Source organism: Narcine bancroftii, chromosome 2, assembly GCF_036971445.1.
Source record: "Narcine bancroftii isolate sNarBan1 chromosome 2, sNarBan1.hap1, whole genome shotgun sequence".
Classification (NCBI taxonomy): domain Eukaryota; kingdom Metazoa; phylum Chordata; class Chondrichthyes; order Torpediniformes; family Narcinidae; genus Narcine; species Narcine bancroftii.
The window spans coordinates 216889015-216911467 of record NC_091470.1 but is presented as its reverse complement, the minus strand read 5'-3'; the positions used below and the strand labels follow the sequence as shown (position 1 = coordinate 216911467).

General features: G+C 41.0%; 1 protein-coding gene across 1 annotated transcript in view; it reads left to right on the top strand.

Annotated features, from left to right (window-relative positions):
* Positions 1-22453, top strand: part of LOC138755074 (uncharacterized) — a 150907-nt gene that overhangs the window by 7902 nt on the left and 120552 nt on the right. Inside the window, exons 2-3 of the mRNA XM_069920288.1 lie at positions 5579-5753; positions 16431-16502. Of these exons, the coding sequence (XP_069776389.1) occupies positions 5579-5753; positions 16431-16502 (247 nt within the window). The remainder of the gene's footprint in view (positions 1-5578; positions 5754-16430; positions 16503-22453) is intronic.

Sequence of the window (22453 nt, the reverse complement as noted above, 5' to 3'; positions counted from 1 at the left end):
TGAGTTTGGGGTTAAAATTAGAGAAGTTTCAAATTGCATTTATTCGATTAGCATTAGCAGTGGCGAGAAAATGTATAGCCATTACCTGGAAGAATGAAATTGATTTGAGTATTTAAAGATAGTATATGGAGATGAGATCCTGTATTCCACTGGAAAAGATAACATAATTTACGTAATAATTATTCCTATTTTGTTAAGCTGTGGAGTCCGTATATGAAATATACGGTTTAGAAATATAGGAGAAATGTTTTTTCTCTCCCCGGATGGAGATGGCATCCTCCATGCCCATGATTTGACAGTTATATGTAGATGTTGACTCCTTTCTTTTCTGCTCTTTTTCTTTTGGGGTAGATATAGGGGCGGGAGGGAGGGAATTAGTGGAGAAAATTTTGAGTATTTGTATTTTTAACTTGTTTGTATGCTATATTCTGGATAATAAAATATACAAAACAAAAAGAATTTGCAGTTGCGAACCATGAAGGGAAGGTGTGGGCCGTCAAACTTCATTTGGACACTCTAGCTGGCCCTGAAAGTCCAGTCCCAGTATGACTGGTGCGCAGAGCTATGGCATGATAAGGAGTTTAAAGTTCTTATACTCTGTGCCCTGCACAATCATTGTCAAGGTGCAGCTGCCGTGGATCTCAGCCGAATGGGATTTGGAGCCCAAGGAGACTTTACACTTTTCCGGGGTAACCACGAGGGAGTGGCCCTGCACAGTGCCCGGATGAATGAAGCTCTCCGTGCTCCCTGTATCAAATAAACTGTTTGTGACGTGACCGTTTAACTCAATGTTCATCATGGCCCTGGCCAGTTGATGTGGGTTGTCCTGATCCAGGGTAATCGAAGGCGATGTTTGGTAGCTATCTGAGTCGCTGCTGTAGAGTTGGTTTGGGGACGCCTGCCAAAATGACTGCCCCTATGCCGTGTGCGCAGTGCTGCTCCTCGCCACCAGAAGTGATGGTGTCCCGGTTTTCCGCCCACATGGTCCAGCCGAGCCATTTCCCACGACAAAGTGACACCGGAGGTGAAGCCAGAAATGGCACGGTCCAAGATGGTGGAGGCTGCTGGCTGCATGTGGTGCTGCTGGAGTGGGGTTGGGACCTATATACCTTCCTTTAGTGTCCCTTCTTCCCGCAGGCGGAGCATGTAGCATTTCGGGCTGGGCAGTTCTTTCGGGGATGCTTCGTGTGTCCGCAGAAGTAACACTTCGGGTGCTCGATGGCGGTGACTTGGGACCTTGTCTCCCAAGATGGCGGCGCCCGAGTTCCCCAAGTGGCGGCCATGCTCCCCAAGTGGCGGACGTGTTCCCCGAGAAGACCTTTGATTTCATCTGCGCTGTCTCAAGCGCTTGAGCCAAATTGACTACTTCTTGTAGGCTTCAATCGCCCTTTTCCAGGAATCTCTCTCTGATGTGATCATACTTGATTCCAGCCACACATGCATCATGTATCAGGCCTTCTAAGTGGGCAGCAGCAGAGACTTCTCTGCAGTCGCAGGCTCGTCCCCAGCTCCCCCAGAACCTACATGTACTCATCGACTGACTCACCGGGTGCTTGTCTACGACTGCCAGAAGGAATCTGGCATAGATGATGTTCGTCGGGGATCAATGCTGTTTCTGCAGGATCTCTATTGTGGCTGAGTAAGTAGGGCAATCTTTTATCATTCGGAAGACTCAGTGGCTGACCTGAGCGAAGAATTCGTCTTCCTCACTCTGCATGTCATTGCATTTCATGAAGGCGTTGAGGCAGTGCAGCCATTGTTCGAATTTGACTGAGGCCGCTGGATCTTTTGGGTCCGTGTCCAGTTTATCCGCCCCTATTGCCTTCTCCATGACCCAAAAATTTAAGGTGATTAAATTGTAGCACATTCAATCAACCACATTAGACAGAGAGTCATGATTCATAGGCTTTAATTGCCTTAAGACATCAACACATCTCACATGTTGCTGGCCCGGTTCCAAGGCAGATTCTGAGGGAGGAGTATGGGTGTTACAGCCTTTATAGGAATTTCTGGGAGGGAGGAGTCACAGGTTCAGGAGTCAGGCCAGCTCATACATACAATTCAGTGGTTGCACCACAGGGAGGAGACAGGAAGATGTGTCTGGTGGTGAGACCACATAGTAGATGGCAATAATGGCAGAGGACGTTGGGGTGGTTGGTGAGGACAAGGGGAAATCTTGTCCTTGTGGGGGTGGGGCGTGAGGGGGGGAAGGTACCATGGCAGATGCATATGTAATGGAGAATAAGCAGGTAAGGGCCGAGTTGATGATGGTAGAGGGGAAGCCACATTGTTTGAAGAAGGATGACATCTCTGATGATCTAGCATGGAAGACATGTCCTGGTGGAAGATGCAATGGAAATGGTGGAATTGAAAAAAAAATGCAATCTTTGCAAGGGATTACTGTAAATATTCAAGTATAATGCAAATTTTTTTCCCCTCAAAAATAGGGGGGGGGGGGTTGCATTATACTCAAGAGTAAAATTTAAAAAAAAATTCTGTAGGCGAGCGGTAGACACCAGCGTGACTCGGGTGGGTGGGCAAACGGCATCGCGACTCAGGCGGCCGGGCTGGCGGGCAGCAGCGTGACTCGGGCAGCCAGGTGGGCGAGCAGCAGTGCGACTCGAGCGGCTGGGTGAGTGGCCGGAGAGACTGCAACATGACTCAGGCAGATGAGGGGAGGTGGGGTCGTATTATACATGGGGGAGAATTTTTTTCCCCTCAAAAATGGGAGGGGAGGGTCGCATTATACATGAATGCATTATACACGAATATTTACGGTATGTGTGTGGAGATGAAATCAAGTTAGCTGTGGGAGTTTGTGGGTTTGTAGAAGTCTATCAATATTTTGGCTCCCGAGATGGAGTGAGAGAGATCAACTAGAGATGGACCAAGTGAATCTGAGGTTGAGGTGGAAGTTGACGATGAGATTTCTTGAGCTTGAGAGAATTGTACTGGTGAGCGCTTCTATGGTAGGAGATCATGGTGGGGCAGACTTGAAGGCTCTTTCTACTGTTAAGTCATAGGCTGCTGCTGGAGCCCAAAGGAGGTATCTAAGCTGCTGAACAAAATATGTGAAGTTCTGCAGAACACAGACAACCTTAGCAAGACGTTGTAGGAGCCCATACGATCAACTGAGTTGGACTTCACATTGTTTCAATTTTCATCCCCACACTCCATTCAGATCCTCTCCCCTCATGCCCCTGCCCCTGGTTTGTGTTGCTACCCCCTGGTGCAGTTGGAGTGCAAGTAGTCGCTTTAAGAGTTATGCAATAGGAAGCAGGCCCTTCAGCCCAACTTGTCCATGCCAACCAAATTGCGTGCCTGAGCTGGCCCTGCTTGCTGCATTCGGCCCATATCCCTCTGAACCTTTCCAATCCAAATACCTGTCCAAATGTCTTGGCAAATTTTTAATTGTACCTGTCTTGAGCTCTTCTGGTAGCTCATTCCATGTATCCAGCCTCGGTTATGCCCTCAGATCTCCTTCTTGACTTTCACCTCTCACCCTAGATCTAAACCTTCTCATTTAAGACTTCCCTATCTTGTGGGGAGGGGTGCAGTGGTGGTGGGGGAAAGACTGCTATCTATGTTCCCCATTATTTGAAAAACCTCAAAGGTGATCCTTGGCTTCCTCTGCTTCAGAACATAACATCTTTATCCTGCACTCTTTCTAGCTTAATCACACCCTTCCTTCCTGTAGTATTGTGACCAGAACTGCTCACTAAGCTCAGTCTCACCGACTTCTTGTATATCTGTCCGCAACATGCTCTTGTCCTCCATGCCCAAAACAATGAAACAAATCACCAGCTTCTTCAAATACATCGCCACTTTCTGGGAACTAGGTGCATCTGTCCTTGGGTCTCTCTGTTCTACAACACTCCTGAGGGAAGCATTGTAGCTATTTTGTAGCTAATTTTACTCCATTTTGATGGCTACAAAATATTCTTCATTCTTCTATGGAGAAAAAGCTGGGAATTGTCCCAACATCTTGGCCAATATTTTCTCTTCAGCAAATGCCATGAACAGCAAGTGGATGAATGTCATGTTGCTCTTCATTCAAATGCGCGATGTTTAATATTGTTAAAATACAAACAAAATGCAGTGGAAACTCATCGACAGTTTAATGAATTGTGACTTGGAGTCATTTGAAGGCAATACATAAATGGTACAAAATGGAAACCCCTTGTTCACAATGATTCAGCATGAATTTGCACAAACCCCATTTTACTTACCCAATATTCCAAGTCAATTAGCCTTAGAGAGCAAACTCCTCGCAAGACAGTGTTACAAGTCCAGAGGACCCCAAAACCCAGCAGCAATAGATATTCACCAAGACAAATGGTTACTTGAACAAAAGTTGTTTTTAATTATCTTTAAACATGAAAACAGAATCACACTTTAACTTATCACTATTAACTTACTTAACCTAACTTAACCCCCTTCTAATTCTAGGCGCACATGTGTGTGGAACGTGTATATAAGTTCAGAAAAGTTCTTTGGTTCACAGTCCAATCTCACTTCTCATTCCTCCAAGTTCACTGGTTGCAGGCAATTCTTATACTATGCACAAAATTTAACATTTCTGAAGTTCACCAGGCTTTGGTGCTCGAAAGATAAATGGTTACCGCTCAGGAAGGTTCTTGTTGGTTTTCTGAGAGAGATGTGTTGTTCCAGGACATCCACAACTGAGGTACTTCCATCAGTCACCTCAGTGTCTTGCTGACAAAACTTGCCCCGTCAGGGTTCTCCAGATGATAACCTCTTTCATTCAGGTCACCACAGAGTTCCTTTTTGTTTCTATTATTCCAAGTGAAACATTAGACTGCCAGTCCTCTCCTTTTGCATGAACCACAAGGACTGTGACTAGACCATCTTCCACTCTGGGGCTTCTGTTTCAATTCCAGCAACTTATGCTGCTTGACACTGCTGTCCCTCTCTCTGCCACACTCTGAGACTGAGACAGCCTGTTTGACTCTCTCTGCTTGCAAAACCACATGTCCCTGTTATAACAGCAAGTCTTCTATAGACAATAGGACACCAGTCTGCTCTTTAATTTGTTGTTTTTGGGTTAACAAGAAACCACCAGTGACCTCTCTGAGCATTCTTCAAAAAGGTGCGAGAAACCACTATTCCACAACATCAGTCCAATTAACATCGACTTGTGAAGTCTCCATCGGCATTTCAAATAAGATCTGTTTTAGAGTGTTTGTATGTAACCTTCTCTAACCTTTCCCAATTTATCTCCCAAAAATGTTTCTATATGCTCTGTCACAACAGCGCTGGAAGTTGTGATTGAACCCAAGTAATTGGAGTTGAGAAGCGGTAGCTCCATCAGATGTGCCACCTCAGCAAGGATACAAAACTCTTCATGCAAAATTGATCCCTGAAATATAGTCATTCCCTTAGGTGATAGGATTCCGCGATTAAACCCCTGGCTAACTTTGTGATCTTGATGGCCTCAGCCTCTCCACAGGTCAACGTGAGATAGCTTGTACTTCTATCTGACTTCTGAAATAGAAATGATAATGGTGTTTTCAAATCTTATGCCATCCTTTTGATGACTGTTCTGTTCCTCTTCCAGAAAAGCAATGCACCACAAGTTTGCCCCACGGAAACTCACGCAGATTCGTTCTCACCGTTGAGAATCTGTTCTCGTCTCATCTCATTTTTAAAGTATCTTCTTCTGATCCTTGCAATTCCACCTTTCCTAAATTATGCATCTCTCCAGAGAGAAGGATCGTTACTTCAGCCTCAAGGTGAGACTTTATTTATTCATCCACAAAGAAGCTTCTTTACTCAATAGAAAGGTTTTATTTAGCTGTGTTCCAAAGAGGATTTCCAACAGTCAGGGCAACTTTGAAGGCAGGGGCACAGCTCCTCTCATGGTCCAACCCAAAATCTCCGGAACTGCTAAGGCACAGTGTAATCATGAATGCTGCATGAAATAATACTGATAAAGCTGAAAATGTGACAGAAGGTCTGCCAGTCACACTTTTCTGAAAAATGAGACACATAAATGTGAAGGTGACCGAGGGCTATCTGTCAGATGCAAGCAGCAGTATTTGATTCGGCATCGTGTTCAGCACAGACCTAAGGACTGAAGGGCCTGATCCTGGGCTGGACTTTTCAAAGTTCAATGAAATTTGACTTTAAAGAACCATAGTCTTTAAAATGTGCGATCGAATCTTTCAGTGTAAACTACAGGTCATTTAGACAAAGGCCAAATGGAAGGTGCTTCTGGTTGACCAGAGATTCCTGGTCTTGCCCACAAAACCTCTTTTGGTTTTGCAGGTAAGTTGTCATCCGACATCAGTGTTTGTTTGGAGCAGCTTAACGATGGAGAACTATTAGTTTTTGTGACATTTTTAATCCAATTTTAGATCCAACAGTATTTTTATTGGGTAGTTTGCAACCTCTGAAAGGTTTGGGATTAGATAAATTTCAGCTTGCTTTTGTATATTTAGCCTTATCTGTAGCAAAAAAAATGTATTGTTAGTACATGGAAAGATACAAATATGATTGATATTAATAGATGGCATAATGAGATGAAATATTGTTTAATAATGGAAAAAATTACATATAATTATAAATTTTTTTATTAATAAGTGGCTGTTATACTCAGAATATTTACATTTCAATTTATATTGATTAGATTTTAATATGTATATTTAACTTTTTCTTTAATATTCTTTCTTTTTTATGGCTCCTCTTAGAAGAGTTGGCTGAGGGGGGGGATTTTTTTTTCTTTCTTTACTCTTTTTATATATATAAACAATGTTCATGTTTAATTGCTGTATATGTCATATTTTTTTGAATGAATAAATAAAGTTTAAAAAAAATAAATGTGGAAATAGAAATATATAACTAGGGTTGGCAACAAGTTGTGGTTAAGAGACACATTCAGCTGATGAGACACATCATTTTTTTAATACTTTATTTAAAATTTTGAATATACAATACAAATGAACCCCCCCCCCCCACCAACCCCCATAACCCACCCTCCACCCATCCCCCAAAGAAAGAAGGAAGAAATAGGAGATTTAAACAATCAAAAATAGAATAAATCGCCATGGATCAAAGCAACTCCACCACGACGAGCTCCAGGGAATACAACATTTCAAACCCATATAATCCAAATAAGGGCTCCACACTTTAGAAAAACAAAGATAATTATCTCGTAAATTATACGTTATTTTCTCCAAAGGAATACATAACCTCGATTCCAAATGCCATCTATGCAATCCCAAATCAATCTAATTTTTCCAAGTTATAGCGATACATTTTGTTGCCACAGCCATTGCCAACCTTAAAAACGCAATTTGATATTTAGTCAACCTCAAAGTCGAACTCGACATTTGAACATTACCTAATAAAATAATGTTGGATCCATGGGTAATTGAATCTTTAAAACTTTTTCTAAAAATTCCTTAAGTTATATCCAAAAATTTTTTAACCTTTTCACATAACCAAGTCGAATGTAAAAAAAGAACCTACTTCTTTAAATCATCTGAAACATAAATCTAAAGAAATTAAATTATATTTCTTTAATTTCTGAGGAGTTAAATACAATTGATATAAAAAAAAATTATAATCTATATCGAACATTAATAATCTTAGTCAAACTATCCTTACATATAGATCTCGAAGCATATTGATCAAGTTTAATTCCCAAATGTTTTCCCCATTTTAATCTTGATTTATGAATATCTAATTTAGGCATCTTACTTTGTAATAATTTATACATTTCAGAAATAATTTTTTTAAACCACCTTCTATAAGCAAAATTTCAAAATGTGATTGTCTTGGTATTCTTAAAGTATGATCAAAATTATCCAATAACAAAAAAATGGTATTATTTGGAATTTCATATTTTTCTTTAATTCTTTGAAAATAAATAAAATAACCAGCTTCATAACAATCTTGTACTGTTTTAATTTGCATCATGTTGTTGATAAAGATTTAAGCTACATATTGAAAAAAAAATTACACTTATACCCATCATGTGTTCATTATATCGGTTCCAAAGAAGATCAAGGTGACTTGCCTCAATGACTATTGGCTAGTGGTACCTGCATCCACAGTGATAAGGTACTTTGACCATAAGGCATAGGAGCAAAAATAGGCTGTTCAGCCCATCAAGTCTGCCCTGCCATTTAATCATGAGCTGATCCATTTTTCCACTCAGCCCCACTGCCTGGCCTACCCATATCCTTTGATGCCCTGTATCATCAAGAACCTGTCAATTTCTGCTTTAAATATGCCCAATGACTTGGCTTCCACAGCTGCCTGTGGCAATAAATTTCACAGATTCACCACCCTAAGACATTCCTCCGCATCTCTGTTCTGAATGGACACCCTTCAATCCTGAAATTGTGCCCGTTTGTCCTAGACCCCCGCCATGGGAAACAACCTTTCTATATCTACACTGTGCATGCCTTCCAACATTTGAAATGTTGCGATGAGATTCTGCCCTCATTCTCCTAAATTCCAACGTGTACAGGCCAAGAGCTGTCAATCGCTCCTCATGTGATTACCCTTTCATTCCTAGAATCATCCTTGTGATCCTTCATTCTACCCTCTCCAACATCTGCACACCCTTTAAATGAGGAGCTGAAAACTGCTCACAATACTCTTAAGTGAGGTTTCATAAAGCCTCACCATCTCTTGGATTCATTCCTCTTGAAATTAATGCCAGGATAGAGAGCAAATTAGGAAGGTCCTGGACCTACTTCACTTTGCCTGTTGTCGGAACAGGTGGATGCCATCGCACTGGCCCGCCACTCTGCATTAGATCATCTGGACCACAGGAACATTTATGTCAAGCCTTTGTTCAATGACTGCAGCATGGCGTCTAACACCATCGTAGCAGGAAAATGTGTACTCATCTTGAAGGGCCTTGGGCTCTGTCCAACCCTCTGCTACTGGCTCCTTGATTTCCACATCAGCAGACTCCAATCAGTGCAGATCGGCATCATTACCTTCTCTTCACTGACCAACCATCAACACTGCTTGCTTGGTCCCCTGGATACTCACGATTGCATAGCCAAGTTCAGCTCCAGTTCAATCTGTAGTTTCACTGATAACACAACTGTTGTTGGCTGAATAATGGGAGATGATGAGACGGAAGGTTGCATGGAGATCAAGACTCTAGTTGGGTGGTGCCACAACAACAATCTTGCTCTCAATATCACCAATATCAAGAGGCTTATTGTGGACTTTAGGAAGGGGAGACTGAGGGACCACACTCCTGTTTTGTTGATAGGATGAGGATGCCTTCAAGTTCTTGGGAATCCACATAATGGTTGACCTTGAGCCAGCATACTGAGGTCACCACGAACAAGGCACATTGTTGTCTCCACAGTCCTACTACTGATTTAAATGACCTATTAGAGGAGCCGACGGTTTTTTAAAATCCTGTGACTACAGGGACCCGGCCCAGGATTGTGGCGCCTATCCTTGCAGTGGCCTTGAGGGGTTGCAGACTCTGGGGAAGCAGAGGACTGGCACAAGATACCAGAAACTGGGGAGAACGGCCCCACCCCCACCCTTCTGAGAAGCAGAACAGGGAAGATGGCCCGAGAGGATGGTGACGACAGTGGTGGACCTGTGATGGACTCTGCAGCTGAAGAGCATACAGGCAGTGGGCTGTCGGCGACTCGAGGTGAGGAATCCACAGCAGACTGCGGGCTGCTTGCGTCTTGCAGTCAAGTACTCACACCAGCCTCCAGACTGCTGGAGACTGGCTGAAGGGGTACCAGGTAATGGAACTGGGATGCAAGGGCATGCTGAGGGCGGGAGAGGCTCCTGAGTGGCTTTGGGCACTGGAGGCTTCCTCATCATGTTTGGAGGTTTGGATCTGGATCTCGGGTTGCTGACGGTTTGAACTGAAAGCTGATTAACCGTGGAGGCAACGGGAGTGCTGGAGGCCAATCCATGGACATTCAGTAACTCTGAAGGGACTTGCTTCTCTTGCTCTGACTGTGAGGGGTGCTGGCTGATTTTTGCAGATGGTTAATCTTTGCCTTGTGGCAGAGTAAATGCAATTTTGTGTAATGTTACATGACAATACAAGAATCTGAAGAATTCTGAGGAGATTTGCCAGGTTATCGAATGTTTACACTCTATCGAATGTTTACAGATAAACTGTAGAAAATGTTCAGGCTGGTAGGATCATGGTCTGATTTGGACACTAGTGACTAGGAATAGAGAAGGCTGCATAAACTGGAAAATGTAGCCAAATCTATCATGGCAACCAACCTCCATCTATTGAAGACATCCATGTGAGGCGCTGCCTCAAGAAGGCAGCTAACATGGAGCCAGTCCTGGGGACAGGGCGGGAGAATTTTGATCGTGAGAGTAATGTGACAAAGGGTTTGTATCTCCAAGGTGTACAGCTAGCATCTAGCACTGCATGTGACTCGCTTAACAGAGACCTGTGGGGCAGTTTGAGTTGCACAGGTCATCTGGCAGTGGCCTGGGCTCGATCCTGTGCAGCGAGACCATGGTAATTGCTCCCAATCTGAATCCAGATGCACAACTGATCCAGTGGTGGATCTAATTTTCTCCACTAAAAAGATGAGCACAAGAAAATAGAGGTGGCGTAGGTCACCAGGCCTCTCCGGTCTGTCCCACCGTTCACTATTTCCTCCTTAAATACATCTAATGCTCTGGCCCCCACAAACCTCAGGACATAAAATTCTAGAGAGAAAGAAATTTCCTTGCCTTTTAACAATGTTTTCTTGTTTGTTCCTCTGCCACAAGTGAAAACATTTCAACATCTTCCCTGTCAAATTCTTGGAGCCCCTTGTATGCACAGATAAGATCACTCCTCATGCTTCTAAACTCCCTGAAATAAGAGTCTCAAACTGAGTACCCTTTCTTGACCCTCTCAGCCCAGGGATTAGCTGGTGGATCTCCTTTGGACTACCTTCAATGCTACGATAACCTTTCATAGGAGAGTGGATCAGACTCTGCACAGTACGCCAGGTGAGGTTGCACCAACATCCAGTACCACTGGGACAAATCTCTCTAAACTCCAACCTGTTCTTAATAAAGGCTGGCATGCCATTTGTCTTAACTACAAGTTAGCCTGCTGACCTTTTCGAATCCATGCACTCGAACTGAAATTCGAACACTGAAACTAACTCTGGATCAGTCACCAACCACTAAAGCCTATCAAGCAGTCTAACGCACTGCTTCATGGCCCTTTCTTTTTGTAGGACCACCTCCAAAAATAAAACTATTCTTTCCCTGAAATAGAGCAAGATTTTTGATAATAGATCACGCAGATGAGGAGAAAAAATTATTTGGGAACCTGCAAGAGGCTGGAATTTGAGGAAAAGAAACATCTGAGACTGTAGCTGGGAAAAGTTTGTGAAGCTAAGACGGGGCAAACCTGTGGATGAATATAAACGTAATGAAAATTTAAATCATCATTTTTTAAATCACCTTAGCAGTTCCTTGGGCTCCACATAATTTCTCATGCTCTGACTGATTCTACTTCTGTGCTTCAAATCTTGCTTTCAGTTTTTCAAACGAGCCATTCTTGTTCTTAATGGGTGGCATGATTAGCACTGTCTCCCCTTGTCGACATGATGCTTTCTGGGGAAAATGTTTGGGGGTTTTGGGTTGATTAGTGTATTTGGGTGGCACAGGCTGGTGGGCTGGAAGAGCCTGTTAATGTGCTGTGTGTCTAAATTAAAACATTTACATTTAAAAATCTGCCATCTTTACTGGTCTGGCCTATATGTGATTTCAAGCACATGAACTTACAAAAGAAAATGCGACCTTTTGGTATGTTAAAGAGAAAGATGTGCATTTATGTGGAGCTTTCCAATGTACTTTGCAGAAAAGGAAACATTTCGCCAAAGCCTTCATCATTATAATAAACCAGAGAACGCTACAGCACAGAGACAGGCCATTCGCCCCTTCTAATCTGTGCCAATCTATTTCTCTGCCTCGTCCCACTGACCTGCACCCGGACCATGGCCCTCCAACCTCCTCCTGTCTATGTACTTGTCCAGTTTTTATAAAATGTCAAAATTGAGCCTGTGTTGACCACTACAGCTGACACCTTGTTCCACACTCCCACCACTCTCTGTGTGAAGAAGTTTCCCCTAATATTCCTTGCCCTTTACCTATATGCACTAGTTTTTTTAATCTTAGCTAACCTTAGTGGAAAAAGGCTAAAGTCGTGGCAAAATGTTTGCAATAAAGGTTCATAATCTTGCCCATTGGGAAGAGTTTGTTTAAAAAAAATTAGACATGAGCAATGATAACAAGCCCTTCTGACCCAATTAACCTACAGCCCTTATACGTTCTGAAGGGTGGAGGAAACGAGAGTGTCTGGGGAAAACCCACGCAGACACAAGGAGAACATTCAAACTCCTTACAGACAGCGCCGGATTGGAACCCAGGTCACGAGTGCTGTAATAGCGTTTCGCTAACTGCTACACCTACTGGCTGTTGGCAGTGGGAGTAGTTAGTTTGTCCTCCAAGTAGAACGTAAGCATACTTTTTCAGCGTGGATTCAAGGATGATATTTCCCCATTCTATGATGTCGAGAACAGCCTCAGTACAAAATGTTTGCCATTCTGGGGTAGAGATGAGAAGAAATTTCCTCACCAAGAGTATAGTGAACCATTGAGCTTTGAAAGTATATTCGATTTGTATATCCGAAACTGGTATTTCTGCTGTGATTAGTTTAAATTAGTTTACACTGAACTCAAAATGGTCATCCAGTTTACCTACCTCGGCTGCACCATTTCATCTGATGCAAGGATCGACAAAGAGATAGACAACAGACTCGCCAAGGCAAATAGTGCCTTTGGAAGACTACACAAAAGAGTCTGGAAAAACAACCACCTGAAGAAACACACAAAGATCAGCCGTTGTCATACCCACGCTCCTGTTCGGTTCCGAATCATGGGTCCTCTACCGGCATGACCTACGGCTCCTAGAACGCTTCCATCAGCGCTGTCTCCGCTCCATCCTCAACATTCATTGGAATGACTTCATCACCAACATCGAAGTACTCGAGCTGGCAGAATTCGCAAGCATCGAATCCACGCTGCTGAAGACCCATCTGCGCTGGGTGGGTCACGTTTCCAGAATGGAGGACCATCGCCTTCCCAAGATCGTGTTATATGGCGAGCTCTCCACTGGCCACCGAGACAGCGGTGCACCAAAGAAGAGGTACAAGGACTGCCTAAAGAAATCTCTTGGTGCCTGCCACATTGACCACTGCCAGTGGGCTGATATCGCCTCCAACCGTGCATCTTGATGCCTCACAGTTCGGAGGGCAGCAACCTCCTTTGAAGAAGACCGCAGAGCCCACCTCACTGACAAAAGACAAAGGAGGAAAAACCCAACACCCAACCCCAACCCACCAATTTTCCCTTGCAACCGCTGCAACCGTGCCTGCCTGTTTCGCATTGGACTTGTCAGTCACCAATGAGCCTGCAGCAGACGTGGACATACCCCTCCATAAATCTTCGTCTGCGAAGCCAAGCCAAAGAAAAAAGAAAGAAGTTTAAATTTTAAATTGTGTAACAGTTATTGACAGCCTTTTACCTTCTTTCTCGCAAGTAAGTAAGTCAGAGTGTGGTCATTTCTTAAAGTAGTCAAAGTTTTTCTTTAAAGATCTTAACAATGTCATGCAAAGTCTGCTTTTCAATGTTAGTCATTGAGTTATACAGTACAGAAACAAGCCTTCAGCCACTGAATGCATCAGGTGGCTATTTACACTCATTCAATGCTAATCTCATTCTGTTCTCCCAAATTCACAACAACTTCCCTACGAGCCTACCACTATTACTGCAACTCCGTATAGACTCGGGGGAAATTTGCAATGCCATTTAACTCCCTTCATGCATACCTTTGGGATGTAGGACCAAACCAGATCCATACGGTTACGGGGAGAATGAGAAAACTCCACATGGTACTCCAGTCACTATCTGTGAGGCAGTAAATCTGCCATCTGTGCCAGTTGGTCATTGTTATATTTTCTTTTAAATCCAATCTTTCCTTCGCATTGCTTTCTGCACCTGATTTGACACGGATGATCATTCAGTCTCCATTGCCGTCTTTCTTGCTCAGTGATAGATTTGTGTCAGTTGTCTTGATAAGATCCCAGAGAAGCACAAACCTGCCTCTCCACTTCTCATACCTTCTGTCTGATACTATCACATCTAGACCACTCCTTCCCCCTTTATACACACAATATCACCCCCTTTTCCCTTTAGTTTTAATGAAGCGTCCAGACCCAAAATGCTAATTCATGGATGCTGCCTGACCCGTTCAGTTCCTCCAGGAGCTCTTTATTTGTTCCTTGAGATCCAGGATGTGTTGCTGCACTGCTCTCAGCTGTCTACTTCTGCAAACTGGTGCAAATGTTTGAAAAACCAGGAGGCTTGTGAGAAAGTTGTACTGACAGAAAAGGGACAAAAACATCTGCTGCAGCAGAATCTTGGTCGGTGTCCTTTTGCAAGGACTGAAATTGTGATTTTTAAAAAGGTGAGAGTTGTTATGAGCCTAGAGCTCAACATCCATTGGAGCGCTTTCATCCCTAACGTCGAAGTACTCGAGATGGCAGAGGTCGACAGCATCGAGTCTACGCTGCTGAAGATCCAGCTGCGCTGGATGGGTCACGTCTCCAGAATGGAGGACCATCGCCTTCCCAAGATCGTGTTATATGGCGAGCTCTCCACTGGCCACCGTGACAGAGGTGCACCAAAGAAAAGGTACAAGGACTGCCTAAAGAAATCTCTTGGTGCCTGCCACATTGACCACCGCCAGTGGGCTGATATCGCCTCAAACCGTGCATCTTGGCGCCTCACAGTTTGGCGGGCAGCAACCTCCTTTGAAGAAGACCGCAGAGCCCACCTCACTGACAAAAGGCAAAGGAGGAAAAACCCAACACCCAACCCCAACCAACCAATTTTCCCCTGCAGCCGCTGCAACCGTGTCTGCCTGTCCCGCATCGGATTTGCCAGCCACAAACGAGCCTGCAGCTGACGTGGACTTTTACCCCCTCCATAAATCTTCGTCCGCGAAGCCAAGCCAAAGAAGAAGAGAGGACACCAAAACCCAGCAGCAATAAATATTCACCAAGACAAATGGTTACTTAAACAAAAGTTGCTTTTAATTATCTTTAAACATGAAAACAGAATCACACTTATCATTAATTTACTTAACCTAACTTAACTTCCTAATAATTCTAAGCACACGTGTGTGTAAGTTCAGAAAAGTTCTTTGGTTCACAGTCCAATCTCACTTCTCATTCCTCCAAGTTCACTGGTTGCAGGCAATTCTTATACTGTGCACAGAATTTATCATTTATAAAGTTCACCAGGCTTTGGTGCTTGAAAGGTAGATGGTTACCACTCAGGAAGGTTCTTGTTGGTTTTTCAGAGAGATATTTGTTGTTCCAGGACATTCACAACTGATGTACTTCCATCAGCCACTTCTGCTGATGAAACTTGCCCCTTCAGGGTTCTCCAGATGATAACCACTTTCTTTCAGGTCATCACAGTTTTGTTTCTATTATTCCAAGTGAAACATTAGACAGCCAGTCTTCTCCTCTTGCATGAACCACAAGGGCTTTGATCAGGCCATCTTCCAAGTGGGCTTGCCAGCTTGTCCTGTTCCAGTCCCAGCTACCTCTGCTGGCTTTAACACTGTCGAGTGATCTCTGTCTCTCTCTCTCTCTCTCTCTCTCTCTCTCTCTCTCTCTCTCTCTCTCTCTCTCTGAGAGAAAGCCTGTTTGACTCTTTCTGCTTGCAAAGCCACATGACCCTCTTACAACAGCAATCTCTCCTCCAGACAGCAGCAGCTCTGACATAATCTTTCATCTGTTGCCTTTTGTAAATAACAATCCATTAGTGAAGTCTTTTGAGCATTTAAAAAAAGCTGTGTAGGCGATATGTCTAGCATGGGGCAGAGCTTCAATATTTCAAATGAGCCATTTTAAAATGTTTGTATGTGACCTACTCTACGAACCTTTCCCAATTTATCTCCCAAAAACATATCTATTTTGTCTGTCACAGAGTCACTTCTTGTGTAAAATTCACACACGGTAAAACTTATTTGAAGAATAATCTGCTTGCTTTGAACATTTTTTCTGTCCCCCACCAGCGTGGTTCTCCTATATCAGGGGTCGGCAAAGTGGTCTACATTGACCCCTGGTAGGGGGTGGGGGGGGGCGGTTGATGGGACTATCCAAGGGGTTGATAAATGTCTGGGCTATAGAGAAATCTATCCTTGATAATATTTATTTATTTATTTTACATGCTTGGGGTCGATGAGAGGTCAAGGATTCCATGAAGAGGTCAATGGTTTAAAAAGTTTGCTGGCCCCTGTCGTATATGGTTTTTTTTTAACGTTGAACAATGTCATTGTCAAATTTTCAAATACAGTATATCATTTCTTGGCAGACGGTCAACTGATTGACATTGGACTGGGTCAGAAATTATATTTGTCCTGCATTGGGAAAGGGCAACCTATAGGTAAGTGAAATTTTCAGTTACTAAGTTATTTTGCTTGATGTGATTATGTATTTATTTGGCCTGTTGGAAGCTGAGATGCCTTCATTGCACATCTGCAATATACAAATGTGCTGGAGAAACCCAGCATCGTGCAGCATCCATAGGAAGGAAAGGGTAACCGATGTTGGCCTGAAGCATAGGTTACCCTTTGCTTCCTTTGGGTGCTGTGTTACCTGCTGAGTTTCTCCAGCATGTCTGTCTATTGCACTTGACCCTGTCATCTACAGACTTGCTCCTTTAACTCCGTTCCACATCTGATCTCACTGGGAGAGATAATGAAGACTGGAAAGCAATGCGAGCTCACATCAGGTTTGTGGCTGTATTGGTTTGAAACTAAAATGAGTCGCAGTGGAGTGGTCGAGAGGGCCGGTGTCATCGGCTGAAGGTTGTTACTTGCGATTGATTTAGGATTGGTGAGCGGCCAGCAAGAGTGATCAAGTTCTGGTGTTGGAACAATGGTGGATGGAGATTGAGACTTGCGGTCAGGGTTTGTTGGCCTTGCAGGAGGTGGGGGCGGGGAGGCTGATTGGCAGGTTAGGTTGAGGTCCCTTGGGAGGGAATATTGAAAGTTTGCATCTGAGTCCTGAGTGTTTAGGAGAGGGAGGAGCCAGCAATTGAGACCATGACCTTGCAGAACCATGGAAAATCTGTAATGGAGAATGCTTTAAGGCCAATTATCTCTTTACTGGTCAAAAAGTTTCCCTTCCAAATCCCAGTCACCAAGTGTACCCCTGCAACGATGGCTCCATAAGGGCATTCAGGCAGTCCCTAGGTTATGAATGTCTGGGATACAAACAACTCGTACTTACAAATGAGCTGTCCCCAATTTGCGCATGTTTATAATTGTGCCCCAATTCATGAGTGCTGATAATGTCACCTCACAAACGCTACATAAGATCCTGTATTAGTATCTGTTTCGCCTTGTGTAGAAATTCGCCTCATTGGACAGACCCAGGTAATGGAACTCGTTCATAATCCGGGCACTGCCGGTATTTTTGGTTTTGTTTCCGAGTGAGAATTTCTGCCTCTACCACCTCTTCAAGGTGTGATTTCAGTCACCTGCCACTCCCCGGATCAGAAAAAAAAGTCTTCATGCCCTTTCCAATGATCCACCAATCATTTTAAATTTGCTTCCTGTCTTTTGTCTCTTCTGCTCAGGTAAACAGGTCTTTTCCGTGTGGTCTGTCAAGGCCTCTCGTAGTTTCATACACCACAATTTCCTTTTAGCTTCTTTTCCAAACAAAACAATCCCATCTGTTCATTCTCAGGATACTTGATATAGCGTTTAGGGTGCTCTCACAAGTACTGAGATCGGTGAAAGGCTTTATTTTGTGTGCTATCCAGGCTTCACACAAAAGATGCCACTGTCCACATCTTATGGTTAAAGTTTTCCAATCCAGGCCACACATCTGGAAATTGTTTCTCTCTTGTATAGTCATAGCTTCAGTTGGGGATGGATTTGGATGGCCAGAGGTGATTAGGAAGGGTCAGGATGGATGGGGAAGGATCAGAATGGTCAGGAATAGGTAAAGGATACAGAAAGTTGTGAACTTGGCCAGCACCATCATGGGCATCTGTCTTCACTCTATTGAGGACATTTACAAGAGGCGATGTCTCAAGAAAGCAGCCTCTATCATCAAGGACCCTCACCACCCAGGCCATGCCCTCTTCACACTGCTACCATCAGGAAGGAGGTACAGGAACCCGAAGATGAACACCCAATGTTACAAAAGCAGCTTCTTCCCCTCCGCCATCAGATTTCTGAATGGACAACGAACAACAGATGCTACCTCACATTTTTTACTTATTAATTTATTTAAATGGTGCATTTATAGACATTTTTGCACCTGTAATGCTGCCACAAAACAACAAATTTCGTGACAAGTTCATGATAGTGAATTCTGATTCTGACAGTTGGGGCTGAATGAGAATGGTCAGGATATGGTGAGGACAGAGGATTGGTGTGTGACCTACCTCGCAGGGGCCCTGATCCAGCCCTGACTTGTTAAAACTTAACATGGGGTGCTCACTGACGTTGCTTCCAGGACATTTTGGACTAATTTATGCTACAAAGCTCCAAAAAAAGTGATGTCATCCTTCAAATGACAAACTTGAAAATTATGTCAGGAACATCCAGGTGAATTGTACATGCAAGTTCAGTTTTTAATTGCAATCAACATTTTTTTTAAACTTTGTTCGTTCAAAAAAACAAATAGTACATAACATATTCAACAATTAACCATAAACATGAACGTTATTTTTTATATATAGAAAGAAAAGAAAAGAACCCCCCCCCCCCTCAGCCAACTCTCCTAAGGAGAGCCATAAAGAATGAAAAAAGAAAAAATATTAAAGAAAAATTAAACATACATATTAAATTTAATCAACATAAATTGAAATGTAAATATTCTAAATATAAATTATATAAATTTATATAAATATAAATTTATTAATAAAAAAACATCACGCAAAACATATGTAAATTTTTCCATTATTAAACAATATTTCATCTCATTATGCCATCTATTAATATCAATCATATTTGTATCTTTCCATGTACTAGCAATACATTTTTTCGCTACAGATAAAGCTAAATTTCCAAAAGCAAGTTGAAATTTATCTAATTCCAAACCTTTCAGAGGTTGAAAACTACCCAATAAAATTACTGTCGTATCTAAAGGTATTTTAATCTTATACAGGTATTCTAAAAACAATTGAATTTTCTTCCAAAAAGATTGTATATGTATACATGACCAAACAACATGAAAAAAAGTTCCAACTGTATTACCACATCTAAAACACAAATCTGATTCATGAAAACCATACTTTTTAAATTTTTCAGGTGTTAAGTATAATTGATGTGAAAAATTATAGTTAACCATTGCATAACGTGCATTTATCAATCTAGTTACACTATCGTAACAGATATCTAACCAATCATCCTTGGAAAAAATAAAACCAATATCCGCTTCCCATTTACTTTTAGATCTATCCCAATCCTTTTTATCCATACCATCCTGTAATATTTGATACATAAATGAAATATAACCCTTCTCTGGTACCTTCATAAGAAAAGTCTCAAATTTAGTCATTTCAGGTAAAATCATATCTCTACCAAATGTACGTTTTACCAAAGATCGACTTTGATAATAAAGAAACAAAGAGTTCTTATCAATACCAAAACTGTCCCTCATCTGCTTAAAAGATAAAAATTTACCCTCTTTAAAACAATCTCCCAAGTTTTCCACACCTTTAAATCTCCAATGCAATAAACTTTGATTGTGTATTGAAAAAGAAATAAGTTGATTATTATACAACGGAGTCAAAGCCGATAATTCACCCCTAGAGCCTATCATTTTATTTTTCTTTATCCATAAATTCATTAAATGTTTTAGTATAGGCACATTATGTTGTTGTAACAAATTTATATTTCATCTAAACAAAAATTGATGTATTTCAAATTCAGAAATATTGCCATCTCAATTTTGGCCCAACAAGGAGGCTGTTCCAAATCCATCAATGAACTAATAAATTTAAGTTGGGCTGCTTCATAATAATTTTGAAAATGTAAACGTAATCCCCCTAACTCATATTTCCAAGTTAATTTATTCAAAGCTACTCTCGAAAATTTACCTCTCCGTAAAAACTCCCTAACCATTTTATTCAAATCTCGAAAAAAAAATATTATCAAGTAAATACGGAATAGATTGAAACAAATATTGCATATGTGGAAAAATATTCATCTTAATTGTATTTATCCTACCCAATAAATTAATAGGTAAATCTTTCCATTTAATCAAATCAGTTTTAATTTTTTTTATTAACAGAACATAATTTAATTTATATAAAGATTGATATTTAACATTCAAAATTATACCCAAATATTTAATTTGATCAGTCCATTTCAAATTAATAATATTCTTATAAACTGAATAATCTCCTTCACTTACCAGTAATATTTCACTTTTTTCCCCAATTAACTTTCTATCCAGTATTAAACACTCCTTCAAGGGCAAAAGTGACTGAGCTGGGTTTGTTAAATACACCAATACATCATCAGCAAATAAATTAATTTTATACTCCTCATCTAAAACTTTCATACCTTGTATCTGTGTATTTTGTCTTATCACCTGTGCTAAAGGTTCGATCACTAACGCAAACAAAGCTGATGATAAAGGACAACCTTGACAATTTGATCGAGTTAATTTAAAAGGTTCCGAAATCAAGCCATTCATCAATACTCTAGCTACCGTTTACTATATAAAGCCTTAATCCAACCAATAAAGAAAGGACCAAACTTAAATTTGTCCAGAACTTTAAACAAAAAAATTTCACTCAACTCTATCAAATGCTTTTTCTGCATCTAACGATATCACCATCGGGTGATCTAAAGATTGTCGAAATCTATTAATCAAACTAATCACGCGCAGAATATTATCTGAAGCATATCTATTCTTTACAAAACCTGTTTGATCTATATGAATCAACTTAGGTAATAAATTTAGCCAATCGATTTGCTAATATTTTAGCTATTATTTTATAATCTACATTTAACAACGAAATTGGTCTATATGAAGATACTTTCAAAGGATCTCTATTTTTTTTGGGATTACTATAATTAAAGCACTAGAACAAGACTCAGGTCATTCATAATGTTCTCCAACTTGACGTAATACATCCCCAAACACTGTAGAAAAATCATCATAAAAGATTTTATAAAATCTATCATCACCATGCGATTTACCATTCGGCATTTCCATCATAGCCACTTTAATTTCCGAATCAGTAAATGGTTCTTCCAACTCCTGTATATCTGCATCCTCTAATATTGGTGATTTAAAAAAAAGATCAATCGATCCAGTTTCTTGTTTTTCTTCAGATGTATATAACATTTTATAAAATGAACAAAATTCATCATTAATCTCATGAGGTTTATAAGTGATAAGGGAATTCCGTCTAACAGCATTAGTAGTTCTTGAAACCTGTTCTTTCTTTAATTGCCACGCCAATACCTTATGTGCTTTCTCTCCCCATTCATAATACCGTTGTTTCGTCCTATTAATCACACATTCAAATTGATAAGATTGCAAAGTATTATATTCCAATTTCAACCTAGATAATTCTATTTTCTGATCTTCTGTAGCATCTTTCTGAAATTCCTTTTCTAACTCATCAATCTGTTTCTCTAATTCAAGTCTCTAATTTAATCGATTCTTTTTATTTTAGAAGTATAACTAATTATTTGTCCTCTCAAATAAGCTTTCATAGCATCCCATAATGGAAACTTACTTTGAACAGAATTAGAATTTTCTTTCAAAACAAAGTTAATTTGTTTTTTCAAAAAATCAATAAATTCCGTATTTTTTAACAACATTGTATTAAACCTCCAACGATAGGCCACTTGAATTTTCTCAGAAGTTGCATATGTAAAGTATGACAAAGAATGATCTGAAATCACCCTACTTTTATATTCTGCTTGTTGTATTTTCCCTTGTAAATGTGCCGATACTAAAACAAAAGTCTATCCTTGAAAACGATTCATGTCTAGATGAATAAAAGGAGAAATCTTTCTCTGTCGGATTAAGACGTCTCCAAATATCTACTAAATTAAGATCTTTCATCAACGCTTGAACCTGAACTGCCATCTTAGATTTCTTAACTTTCTTCGGAGATTTATCTAATAAAGGTTCCAAAACACAATTAAAATCACCACCAACTAAAATATTATAATTAACCTGACTCAAATATAAAAATGCATCTGAAATAAATATTTCATCATCTACATTTGGGGCATAAATATTAAGTAAAGTCCAAAATTCATTAAAAATCTTACAATTTAAGAATATATCCTGCCTTTTCCTCCAGTGATTGTAATTCAAAAGATAAATTTTAATGTATCAAAATTGCTACAC